The sequence below is a fragment of the Akebia trifoliata genome, chromosome 14 (genome assembly GCF_017979445.1).
Source record: "Akebia trifoliata isolate Shusen 1 chromosome 14, ASM1797944v1, whole genome shotgun sequence".
NCBI classification, from domain to species: domain Eukaryota; kingdom Viridiplantae; phylum Streptophyta; class Magnoliopsida; order Ranunculales; family Lardizabalaceae; genus Akebia; species Akebia trifoliata.
The window spans coordinates 1233522-1246653 of record NC_141388.1 but is presented as its reverse complement, the minus strand read 5'-3'; the positions used below and the strand labels follow the sequence as shown (position 1 = coordinate 1246653).

Genomic DNA, 13132 nt, shown 5'->3' with positions numbered 1-13132 from the left:
AATTCTATTAGAAAGGGATAGAAGAAGAAAGAGAATAAAATTAGGGAACTTTGAAAATATAAAAAAAGTAAAAGGGTAAAACCTATCCTGGAGATACATTATTTACGATTGTATATCTTGAGACAAAGATGGTGAAATCCATCATTGTGCTTAATTATATAGATTAGAAATTTTCTGTACTTAACAACACAAACATCCACTTTAAGGTTTGGGGAGAGGGAGGAAAGATAATAAAAGTGGTGAATATTATAAAAAAATGGATAGAAAATGAATGGCAAAATAAAAAATTGAAAACATGTTATTGAAAAATTGGGATAGAAACATAAAGGCAATAAATTTGGAGGGATATTCTTGAAAAGAGAAAACAACAAAAAAGTAATTAAGTTAAAAAATCCCAACACCTCTTAATGGGAGATAGATGATGTCCTAATTTTTTATATGAAAAATGCTAAATTGACTTCCTCCAACACTGCCTTCGACACTTTGTTGAGATATGATGTTCATAGAACTATATATGTTTTTACACGAGATGCAAGTGTTATACACGCGAGGAAAATTGATGATTGTATGTAAACACAATATTGAATGTAGTGTTGTTGAAAGTCAACGTAGCAGGACTTAAAAAAAAAAGGATTTTCCATCCTAATATACATGGTCACCCTCTTTGCAGTTAAAGGGTAGAAGAGGCAAAACATATATGGTTATGTGCCCACCTCCACGCCAGCACAGAGTGAAATGCGGTATGTAACATAGTCACTCTAGCATTTTCCAAGAATAAAACATAAAGTACAAGACGTATTCTTGCAAAAAAGGTAGAAAAAGAAACGATATAAAGTTGAAGGGTATTCTTGGGAAGGAAAGAAGAGAAAACGCATTTATGGTTTCGTGCATACCTCTGAGTCAGCACAGTGTGAAACGTAGTCACGCTAGCATTTTCCAAAAATAAAACATAAAGTACAAGATGTATTATTGAAAGAGGGGTAGAAGAGTAAATGATATAAAATTTAAGGAATATTCTTGGGAAGGGGATAAGAGAAAAAACAATAAAGTCAAAAGTTGTCCATGAGAATTATGACATAATTAAATTCCAATTCCTTCTTATAGGGGGATAAAGTTTGAGAAAAAGGAAGAGGACAATCGTCATATTTTATTATATATATATATATATATATATATATATATATATATATATATATATATATACATCTAAGAATTTAAATGTTTGTGATTAATAATTTGATTTTATTATTTTAATGTAACTCGAATCCTACTTGTCATGTTGGTTTATATATAAATTGTTTTATCATAACTTCTCTCTAGAAATATAATTTCATTTCTTATTCTTTTTTCACATTTGTCATTGTTTCTTGTATGTATGGCTTTGCTTTTGAAGAGTTGGGCAATCTTGGGCTCTTTCTAACACCTCAAGATTGTGTGGTGTGATGGGATTTTTATAAGGAGATAAATTATGGAGTGTTTAAGATTCGATTCAAAGATTATTTTTAGTATTTTTTGTTTTATTTTCTTTTTGAGAAAAGTTTTTCCAATGATCAAACTCTACTATCATATCATCTTGATGTAAGTGTGTACGATTGTGTATGAGGAAAGTAAAATTATGAGTGGTAAGGACAATGCATTTGGCGTTGTCCGAAATATAAATATGAAAAGTAGACCCATTGATCTAAAGTATGACCAACCCCACCCCCAACCACAATTAATAAAAGATTAATAAAACTTTGATGATTTTTAAATACCCCTACACGTTTTAGTAAAGAGTTGTAATTTTCTAACTCGCTCCTCTTACAAACTCTCCCCACATTACTGTGCATAGAACCATAGATTTTTCCTTAGGATACACAACTACACATCCACATAAATATGTGCAATTGTATATCCTAGGAAAAAAAATCTATAGTTCTATGCACAATCGTGTGAGGATAGTTTGTCAGAAGGGGAGTCAATGTATCATTATTCTTTAGTAAATATTTGAATTACCTATGCATTTTCAAATTGGTGAGACAACTTGATGATCTTTGACTTCTCTAATATACTAATGTAAAATGACCTAAATTCTCTCATCTTCAACTTATAATAAAAGAAAAAAAAATTGTGGGTTTTTCTTTTCGAAACCCATCTATCTTCTAGGTAAAAATTTTATTTTACTCTTCAACCTTAAGGTTCTTAACCCATGAATGGCCAAGTCATCCCTCTAAATAGGGAGATGTCTAGAGTTCAAGCCTTTTCGTTGACCATTCATAGGGATTTATCCCTGCTTATCTAGTATGTATGTTTGTGGGGTATTGCATGTGTTCAAGGGATTTGAGCAAGATATGATGCTCGAAGAGGCCAGTATCTTGCCTCGCTTGTCGGGCCCACGGGTCCAGAATCCCGTTATAAAAGAATCAAAATAAAAACCCTAAGATTCTTTCCAATTTAAACTTCACAAAATATTTTACCTTCCTTTGTAGTCTTAGGATTCTATCTACTTAAATCTTCAAATATCAAGAACAAGTAAAAAAAAAAAAAATTTAATGAGAAGATGACGGAATTTTGAATCGAAGTTAAGAGAAGGTTGAAAATGAAGTTCAATAGATCAAAAATAATTTATGATAGGGGTTGAAGAACTTGATGATTCCTAATTTTGGGAAAAAAAAAAAAAAACTAAGGGTTTTTAACTAGAGGTTGAAGATGAGGGCATTTAGGTTATTTTAATAAATCTCTAAGATAAGATTGAAGTCAGGGGTCAAGTCATTGGCTTGAAAACCCAAGGTGCTTTTCTCAAATATCCATCAATATGTACATGTGGAGGGGTATATCTAAATCACCCTTAAAACTTAACCCTAACCACTTAGGTCCCACACATTAAATTAGGGTCAAATCACTAAGAGGAATCTAAAAAAGTGTCATCCGATTGGAATCTCTTTGAAGATTCAACTGTATGTATTTTATTCTCCATTAGTAAATTTTGTACTTATCCATGCAACATAAAGTTACACACACTACATGATACCACTAACAAGACCTGTAAACATGACAATAACACCTCCTTATAGAAATCCAAGTCTAGTTGATCTTTCTTTTATTTTTCTAAAAGAGAGAATCAATCAAACCATCAAAGTGGTTTTTAGAATAAAATGATGGTCCCCGAGGCTTTGGAATATTGTGCTTTTCTTTTCTTAGAATGAGGTTGCTGATTGGATTCCACTAAAACATCCCACCCCTTATTGTCGTTAAAACTATGGTCATTTAAAATAGGTCCCGTAAGTTTTAACGAATATTTGAGATCCCCCTGTACCTTAATCTTCTCTGAAAAATTTATAAAAAATAACTCAAATGACCTTATCATCAAACTCTAGTATATATAAAAAAAAATCTTAATTTTTCTCTTAAAAACTTATCATCTTTAAGTTTTAAGGTTAATTTTTTTAAACTCAATCTTATACATGAGGGTTTTTTTTTTTTTTTTGGTAGCCTAAGGAGTATCCCCACTTTAGGTGAGACTGGTCTACCTGGGGTGCACACATCATCTCACCCTGTCACATGTTATATCAGGTAAGTAGCCACTTTACTTGAAGGGGCATATAAAAATTCGAAATTACAACCTGGGGAGCAAATCTAATCGTGCCTTACCATCTTAGCCTACCCCTAATGGGTTATACATGAAGTTTTATCATTTTTAATCTTTCAAAAATTAAGAATAAAATAGGATTTTTGGAAAAATAGAAGATAATAGTTTTTTGAGGATTTTTTTTTTTTTTTTAAATTAAGGGTATTCTCCAGGAGATTGAATAGTTTGAAGATTGACTATTTTTTAGAGAAAGAATCATAAGTTTTTGGCTAGATTTTTATGACGTGGGCCTTGGGGTCATTTTCTTTAAATCACTCACTGAAGACCATAATCAAGGGATGTACACTTAGTTTTAAATTTTTAAGAAGTGTCTTAAATATTCCCCAAAACTTGGAGGGGTTTTGTTTAAATGACTCTAAAACCTAAAAACGTATGAGAAATAAAAGAGGAAACCCATATGACATCCCCTCCCACTACTGCCTAAAACTTAATATCTAAATCTCCGACTAGAAAAAGCTTCTTGACTATGCACATTATGGCTTACGTTAGGCGAAGGTAGTGACTTCACCTTTGTATGCCATGTCTCACTCATCACCCACACAAAACAAAATGCGTCACGAGGCACTGGAAGTGTCAAGTGTGTCTGTTTCCTACCCTGCCGTGCCGTGGGAAGCTTCTTTTCTCTTTCCGGATTTTTTAGAACTGTTATTGGCACCCCAACTTTCATTTATTATATCCCAATCAATGATTAAAACACACTTTTCAAATGTTACAAAGGTTTGACTCAAATTATAATCTCAACATCTTAACACGCGTTCAAACAATTCCAGTAGTTGTTTACAATTATGATTAGGCTCATGTAAAATCCTAGATCTAAAAATTGAAAATCTTGAAGAGAGAGAGAGCTTCTAATGGCAACTTAACTTTTACTGTCAATCATTCATTTATTTTCTTGGGTAAATCTTCATTTTGTGTGTTGAATATGATGACTTTTTTATTTCGGTACACTCTTCATTTTAATTCCCAAATAATGTTTTTATAGTGAATTTGTCACTTCTATAATTTATAAATTCGTGAATTTTTCACTTTTATAATCTACGAATTCGTTAATAAAATAGCAGCAATTTTACCTTATCAACGATCTCATTGATAATTTACCAACGAATCATTGATTATAAAAGTGATGAATTCACTGGTAAAACATATTTTGAGAATTGAAACGAATAGTGTATCGAAACCAGAATTTGGACATAAGTTACGTACGTTTTGAGAAAAATCCAATTTTCTTTATTTTTAATTGGAGTGTAATAAGTTAAAGTTGGGGTGCCAATGACAGCTCTTTTTATTTATATTGCCATGAGTATATTTCTATTGTCATATTAATACCATTTTTAACAATATAATAATAAAAGCATATATATGATATGATATATATAGGATGTCAACAATCATTCTGTTTTTTCAGAGAACAACTATTGGCACACACTAACTTTTAGTAATACCATGCTAATTCCTATATAAATCAACAAAGAATTGCACATAGTTGGTGTGGTGTTAGGAAAAGTTGGTGTGGCAATAACAACATTTTTTGAAAATTTGTTTATTAATGATTTTTATTTGATGGGTTTTCTTAGTGTGTGCTCTTATAGATCAATAAATACTCCTTGGGAATAAGTATCTTAAGAATATTTTGGTAAAAAAATGATTTTTTAAAGGCATTTTCGGTATAAAAAAAAGACCTATATCTAAAGTGTATTATTGCACTGCACACGTTAACAAACCCCTTATTTGATAAAGAGAACATTTTGAAGAGTTATAAAACTAGTATATGAGAATTTAAAATCCAATTTTTTGAAGGTGCCACTTCTTGAGTTGGTTAAAGTCAAATAAATAATAATAATAATAATAATAATAAAAAAGGCTAGTTAAAATTGACCCTCGATGGCAAAGGCAAAAGGAAGCTCGATCAAGATTCACCTGTTGAGTTGTGATGATAATTATCAGATTTAGTGATCCGACGATGCCAAGTGGAAGGGTCATCTCTCAAGATAAAAGTTACTTTAGGGATAATAGGCTGATCTTCCCCAATATGGACGGAAATGTTAGGCACTTCGATGTCTGCTCTTGGTCACTTGAGACTGTTGTATGTTCTAAGAGTCGGGCAATTCGCCCATTAAAACGATAGTGAGGTGGGTATAGAATGTTGTGAGATAGTTTTGTTCACATACAGTGTGCCCTTAGGGCACATGTTAACAAAATTGGCATTCTTCACTTGTGATCTAGACTCCTTCCAAACCCTAATAGTACTCTTTACCTCACTTTGATGCTATGTGCAATTGTAGAATCAGTTCAAATAAGAGCCAAAATTAAAAATTAGGTTAAGGCCTTTTCTTCAAACAATTAAATCCTAGAACCAGTTCAATATTGAAATCAAGACAGTCAAGAACAAATGTGGAAATATTTCCAAACAGGTCCTTTGCATATTAAGAAAGGCCTTTTTTGCATAAAAACATTAGTGTTGCCTCTATGAATTATTAACTTTCATGAAATTCCCTGTACTTTTGGTGGGTGTGCATCCAAAATAGAAATTTTTTTCCTTTAAATAAAAAAATTTCAAGAATTTTTCTTTGCTTTCATACTAGGCTTGTAAATATCAATTTTTTGAGAAATGATTTTGAAGTTGAAAAAAAAAAAAAGCCTAATATAAAAGAATATAGTTATAATTTTGTCTTTCTCATCAACTTTTACATGGAGAATGACTTACAATTTGGCACTATGGATATAAAAAAAAAACCCACTAACCAACCTGTCTACACTCTACACCATGGTTTTAAAACTCGTTTTGATGTCTTGTCTTACCTATGAACGACACCGAATCATCTCAGATGAGATATCCGATTTATTTGAATCTGTCTCATATGAAATTTAAAAAAAAATTGCCTTACACTTAGAACAAAACATGTCTGTGAGATGACTTGTCAAGTCATCTCGTTGGTGGACGATACCGAGACAACTCGGATGAGTCCCGTCACAGACGAGATTTAAAACCATGGTCTACACTACACATCTGGCCTTGGTTGGCCAACACACCAAAAATCAGTTTTCTTAGAGATTTCCAGCCATTGGACTAGCAAAAAAAAAAAATTCCCCAATATGGGCTTCAAGAACAGGCCCATGGCTGAGTGGGTTTCTTATCCATCTGAAGAGTGCCTAAATTCAACAACTACAAAGAGTGTAAGAATTTTTTTTTTGATCGATACAAAGAATGTAAGAATCAAGTTCAGATTTATCCTAATTCATGCAAGAGGAAAAAAAAAACACCTTGAACTTAAATCAACTTGTACTTAACATAGATTTACAACAAATATTACACCCTAAGGAAAAAAAAACAAAGTCATTAACTTGTTTTGCTTTTTCGTGTAAACGAAAAAATAAAGTTATAAACTTATTAGCTTAAATCACCTTGCAGCTTAATAGACATGTACAATAATGTAATAAGTGCACCTTGAGGAAGTGGAGCGTATCTCGAGAGATTCATACTAACCCACATGGCTACCACGATGAGAGCGACATGGCTACTGCTGGTTTTACCACATAGCCAACTTGCAAACAACAAACACAACGTAAGCAATATTCCTCCTCTACCACCCAAAACCCATGCAATTAAATACCCCAACTTATATCCGGCATCCAACTTCTTGTCGAACATAGCAGTCAAGCTACACAGCGTGAGAGAGACTTGAGATCCAAGGGTCTGTGTTAGAAACAGAGTTAAGAATGCAAATCTCAGCACTTCGCTGAAGGGCCCTCGCACATCATCTGAGGTTTCTTCTTCATAAATATCCTCTGTTTCAACAAATGAAGAAGAATTCTCTTTTGTGGCCTCATATTGTCGCCAGTAGTTCTCATGCCAAATTTTTCGTCTCAATTCAGCCCATCTATATAGATTTATCTCTTCCTCATATTCGGGCTCATTGGTCCAGTTTTGTTTCCATGGTCTGTCTGAATCTTCCTGAAATTTAAGTGCATAATCATACTGAGCCCTTGTTTCTTCATTAGAGAGAACCTGTTGGAGATAGCAAAAGAGAGAGAATTATTGTAATTTTGTTCCTATAAATTTGATATCTAGCTCTCGAATCCAAACTTGGCAGTCAACATAACACTAAGAAGATCATTAAGGATGCTCACATCATAAGCAAGTCGAATGCTCTTGAACACCTCACCAGCTTGTGAATCCTTGCTAACATCAGGATGAAACTGTAATCACCATTAGAACAAAAATAATAGTAGTGTTAGCGTTGTCAGAGAAGAGTTCAGAACGGCGACAATGAGTGGTAGCTTGCTAGCATTGCTCTCAATGGGACCTTGTAACAAGAATGATTGACATATTACAATGCAACTTTAAGCGTTAAGGTCATGAGTTCAAGACCTGCTCACCCATCATGTTTAAAATAAAAAGAATAGGAAAAAAAACGACATAGTGAAGGCGAAATGTGAGAGCTGCATAAACTTGTATAATTCGAACGTGTAAATTAAGTTTAAAAAAGGAAATTGAGAAAAATGAAATTCCCGCATGACAATTAAGACTAATATGACCTAACCCTAATCAAAAGTTACTCGGACCAGCTTCTGGTTTCCCATGTTTGCAGGAAGTCGGCTGGTATGCCAAATGAATGTGTAAAAAAATGTTCTTGCCAACCCCACCCCATATCTATTGATATTCCCCAAACTACCCAAACTTTATTTCTTAAAAGTGGAAAAGACGGTTTGTCCAAACCCTAATTTCCAGAACTCCTAAAAAGATGTCCCTACTTTATCTATCCTCCCATAGTCTCCAACGGTTTTAGGGTTTTACATCCATTTCTGCATCTCTTTCTCTTGTGACAGCAACCTCATCACCAACAGTTTGTGTTTGCATCCCATATTCTTCTCTCTCTAGAATATCCAATATTATTATAACATAATGCTCCACATGCAATTTGAAGTGCATTATGGCCATTCAAACACAATTTAGTATTCAAAATTTATTTTTTTCCAAAAAACCAACAGTACTTCCAGATCCCAAAAGCAATTCATAGATATTGTCACCAAAAGTCTAATAACACAATCTTGATTCTTATAGAAGTGATTCAAAGAGAAAAGATTCTATAGAAGCACTTTGGTTGGAAGCAATGTTGCTCTCAATGAGCCCTTAGATACAGTTGTGCAGGTAATTGTTGTTTGGCAAGCAATTAGTCTCCAATGATGTATTTGTGCTACCCATGGGTGGCACACCTGCATGTCACTGGGTTGCATGCCTGGCTAGCCATGCACTCTTGTGGCTGTCACAGGTGCTGATGTGGACTGACCAAAAACAACATCCATTGATATGCTCCTTGACGATACAAGGATCACTAAGAAAATCAAAAGAAACAAAATCCATTTTTCCTCTCTCTATCCTATAATCTATACAAATATAAAAAAGACTGATTAGGTCCATACTGGAATAAATAAGGTATTTCTAACTGACCACAACCAAACAACTTTCCCATTTATATACTCCACAGCTTTTCCCCCCCTAAAATATGATATTAGTTGATAATTTGAAACTCATGAAATAACGTGGTATCAAATTAGAATCCCAGAAGTAGCACTTCTAGATGAATTAAAACATCCATATTTGGCAATGGATTGCTAGCCAAGGGCCAAACTAAGACCAGACTGCCTATGATCTCTCCAAATTAAGGCCAGCCTCAACATTCAAATGACCGAAAAAAGTAGATTCAGATATCTAGTCAATGCTTGAGAGTGAATTTGCTTGGTCCGAAGGTATGACTTGCTTAGATGCATTACTGCCCTTATTTTTTATTATCGTATTTTGATTTCTCTAAAGTTTCTGTAAACCCAAGGGAGATTGTTGACCAAAGAGGATATATGTTGATAGTAACTTGACTTGCTTTGATGAGGATATTGGTAGTCGAACAAAAATTTTGTGTGTATTGGGCATCTCTAACAGAAAACGCATCAAGATACATCCAAAATACCATGGCCATACCTATAAAAAATAAAAAATAAATACCATGGCCATCTCGAGTTCAAAACCAACTGATAAAACTGTGCTTTGAGACATTGCATTTGAGAGGGGAAATTTTTGTCCAACAAGCGCCTAAGGCATCCAGTCCACTAGCTTTCTATATTGATCACACAAAGAACTTATCATTAGCCATGATGTCCAAAGTCCGGAGAACTAGGAGAATGGAGTGCCCATCAAATGTAGCGAATCAAAATGTAGAATCGGCATTCGGATCAAGGCTTAAGTCCTATTGCAAATGGTCTAGAAAATTTTCATCATAAGGGATGCCATTTTACATACCAAAAATGAGTACCCTCTCCATTACTACTAAAGGAACTGATCAAGTTGTTTTCGAAACATAATGAATAATAACAATATGATGTCATAACCACAAAAACCGACATGTTCAAGATTCCACTATGTATAAATGAAATACTCATTCAGCGAGTTCTCTCAAACAAAAGTAACATTGCTTCCTCTTTATCATTCAATATAGAGGAATGATAGTGTCCAAGCTTGTGTTATTGATGCAGTGAAAGAGGTAACTCGCCAAATGAGTATATCGCTACACATCATCAAAACCCTTCAATAATTTCAACTCTTACCCCAAAATCCTTTAATTGTAAAATTATAAACTGTTAACTAATATTTATATATAAAAAAAATCAAAAATCAAAAATCAAAAATAAAATCTCCACATATATTTAGAAATTTTAGCTTTGTTACCATGACAAGAACTAATAACAAATATATTCAATTATCCGTGTTAAGTCCACAAATCCACCAAAACCCATTAATAATTCCTGAATTTATGATCGATAAATCTACCAAAAACAAACCCAAAAAAATATAATAATAAAAAAAATGGACTTCTAGGGTTAGTAGGAACCTTTCGGGCGAGAAGACGGTAAGCCCTTTTGATATCAGCAGAAGAAGCAGTTGATGAGATGCCCAACACAGTGTAGTGGTCCTGCTCGCGGTTGATTGCTGCCGATGCTACTACTACGCCGCCGGACCGATTTTGTTGGGTCCGACGATTCCATCTCTGGTACAAGATTCTTGGGCCCACCAACTGGATTCCTCTGATGCCAGCTGAAACTCCACCACAACCGTCGATGGAGCTTGGGCCCACTAAGAGGTATGCCTGCATTTTTCGGGCATTCCTCTCCCCACCCTATCTCCCCTACGCCTACCTATCGTTCCTCTCTTTTTTTTTTTTTTTGATAAGTTACCTATCGTTCCTCTTTCTCTCTCTCACTCTCACTCTCTGATTCATAGAGGATGTTTACGCTATTGTAGGGTGGACCGTGGGAAACCGTCTTCCAAGTTCCAGCCGTTGATTCTGATTTCTGATGGTCCCCACTTAGTGAAATCTTGTTTGAGTCCACTGGACTAAGTTTGAGCTTACAAAATGAAGCTTTAACGTTATCTAAATTAAATTAATGGTCGTTTGAATATTGTTAGAGAATTAAAGATGAAGATTAATTATACATTAATCCAAATGATGTGATAATTGATGCCTTAGAAATGAGAATGCCTTGTTGCATTAGTTGTTCTCTTTTAGAGTTGAAAAATAAATAAATAGATAGCTCAATAATTTATAGAAGTCTAAACAAAAAGTGTAATTTTTGCCAAATGATCTACAATTCTGTGATGGGGCATATATCAGAAGGGGGCGCCAGACTATCACGACTCATAAAACAAAAAAAAGAAAGTATTGTAGGTGAATGGACAGAATCATCTCCACTTACTGGTTTTGTAGATATTGGTTTAGTAGATATTTGAAGAATGGCTAGTTATCATATTTCAATCTACATTAAAGGTTATGTGCTTTATTTAACTTGTAGATACATAACCTTTGATTCATGATTCGATTGATTACGACTGGCAATAGATTCTGAATTCATCGAGTTTCAAAACCAAACAAGGTAGAGATGAAATGAATTTGATTTCAATATTTAATTATGATAAATAATAGATTTAAAAGTCCTTCTATGAATGCAACTCTTCGTAAAAAAAAAACTCGTTAAGTTCTATAATTTTGAAAGAAGTAGTTGGAGGGTAAGAAATTCTCTCTCTAAAAATCCATTTGTATGTAAAAAAGAATTATCTCACCTTGTACTAAAATCTCGATGAAGAAGTCTTTTTCTGATTCATGCAAAAAGTAATAAATTTAAATGATTTTTTCCAATTAAAATACTCCAACAATCAAATTAGCATGAATAATAAAGATTAAGTGTAGAGAACGAGTAAAAAAGTTTCTTAATTTTGTGTTGATTATGATATTTTTATAGACTCATGGAGTCTCCCTCCCTCTCACCTCATACTAAAATCTTGATGAAGAAGTCCTTTCTGACTCATGCAAAAAATAATAAATTCGGATGGTTTTTTCTGATTGAAACACTCCAACGATCAAATTAAGATTGAGTATAGAGAATGAGTAAAAAAGTCTCTTAGTTTTGTGTTGATTATGATATTTTTATAGACTCGTGGAGTCTCCCCCCCCCCCACAAAAAAAAAAAAAATCTCACCTCATACTAAAATCTTGATGAAAAAGTCCTTTCTGACTCATACACAAAGTAATAAATTCGCATGATTTTTTCTGATTGAAACAATTCAACAATCAAATTAACAAGAATAATAAAAAGATTGAGTATGAATAACGAGTAAAAAAGTTTCTTAGTTTTGTGTTGATTGTGATATTTTAATAGACTTGTGGAGTCTCCCCTCCCCTCCCCTTCTAGTATCATTTATGGGTAAAATCTTGTAAATATTCGTTATCTTTATGTGAGTAGGATCTTTCCACCTTTATCTTTTTAATTACGTGTTGTATTAAAATTCTTCATAATTAAAATACTTTCCAATTTGATATGAGAATATATATATATATATATATATAACTATAATCCTAAGATCTTAAGAAAATATTTTGTTGTGATTCGTGAGGATCCTCTTACTATTTTCCTGATCTTTTCTCAAGGAGATGACCACTCGATACCACGTATCATACAAACCGAGTCCTTCCAACTAGGATAACACATGGAGTTTATTACTTTAATATTCTAATAATGTGTGTGACTTGACTCAGTATTTTCATACGGTAATGATAATGAGAAAGCTTTTCGTTGGCCCATGCTACCAACCATAATTACATACAGCACCCACACTCGATTCATAGATAAAGTATTTCAAAATATGTTTTTTTTTTTCTCTCTTTCTCATCTTCTTTGTAGATGGTGTGCAAAAAAAGATGAGTCCTTAAGCTCTCCGTCTATTAGCATCATACATCATTGTAGGTTGTGCCTTTTTGAAAAGATATGTTCCACCATGGTTTGATAAATATTTTAGATATTTATGTTTTGAGTCGTGATGATTTGACTTATCCACTTGACATACTCAATCGACATCCTTAACGTCATAGGTTCGAAAACCATAGATATGATTTTATCAAGACGCAAAACTGTATTTTCCAATTTAAAAATATGCGATTTTGTATCCCAAGAAGAGTGGAT

At 33.4% G+C, this 13132-nt stretch overlaps 1 protein-coding gene across 1 annotated transcript; it reads right to left on the bottom strand.

The window, feature by feature from the left end:
• Positions 1–6867: 6867 nt before the first annotated feature.
• Positions 6868–10975, bottom strand: LOC147385322 (Chaperone DnaJ-domain superfamily protein). Its single transcript, XM_086423724.1, has 3 exons — positions 10510–10975; positions 7757–7825; positions 6868–7634 (listed from the first exon to the last, which is right to left on the bottom strand). The coding sequence occupies exons 1-3, from the start codon at positions 10768–10770 to the stop codon at positions 7017–7019; spliced, it is 948 nt and encodes a 315-aa protein (XP_086279850.1). The 5' UTR covers positions 10771–10975; the 3' UTR covers positions 6868–7016.
• Between the last annotated feature and the right edge of the window lie 2157 nt (positions 10976–13132).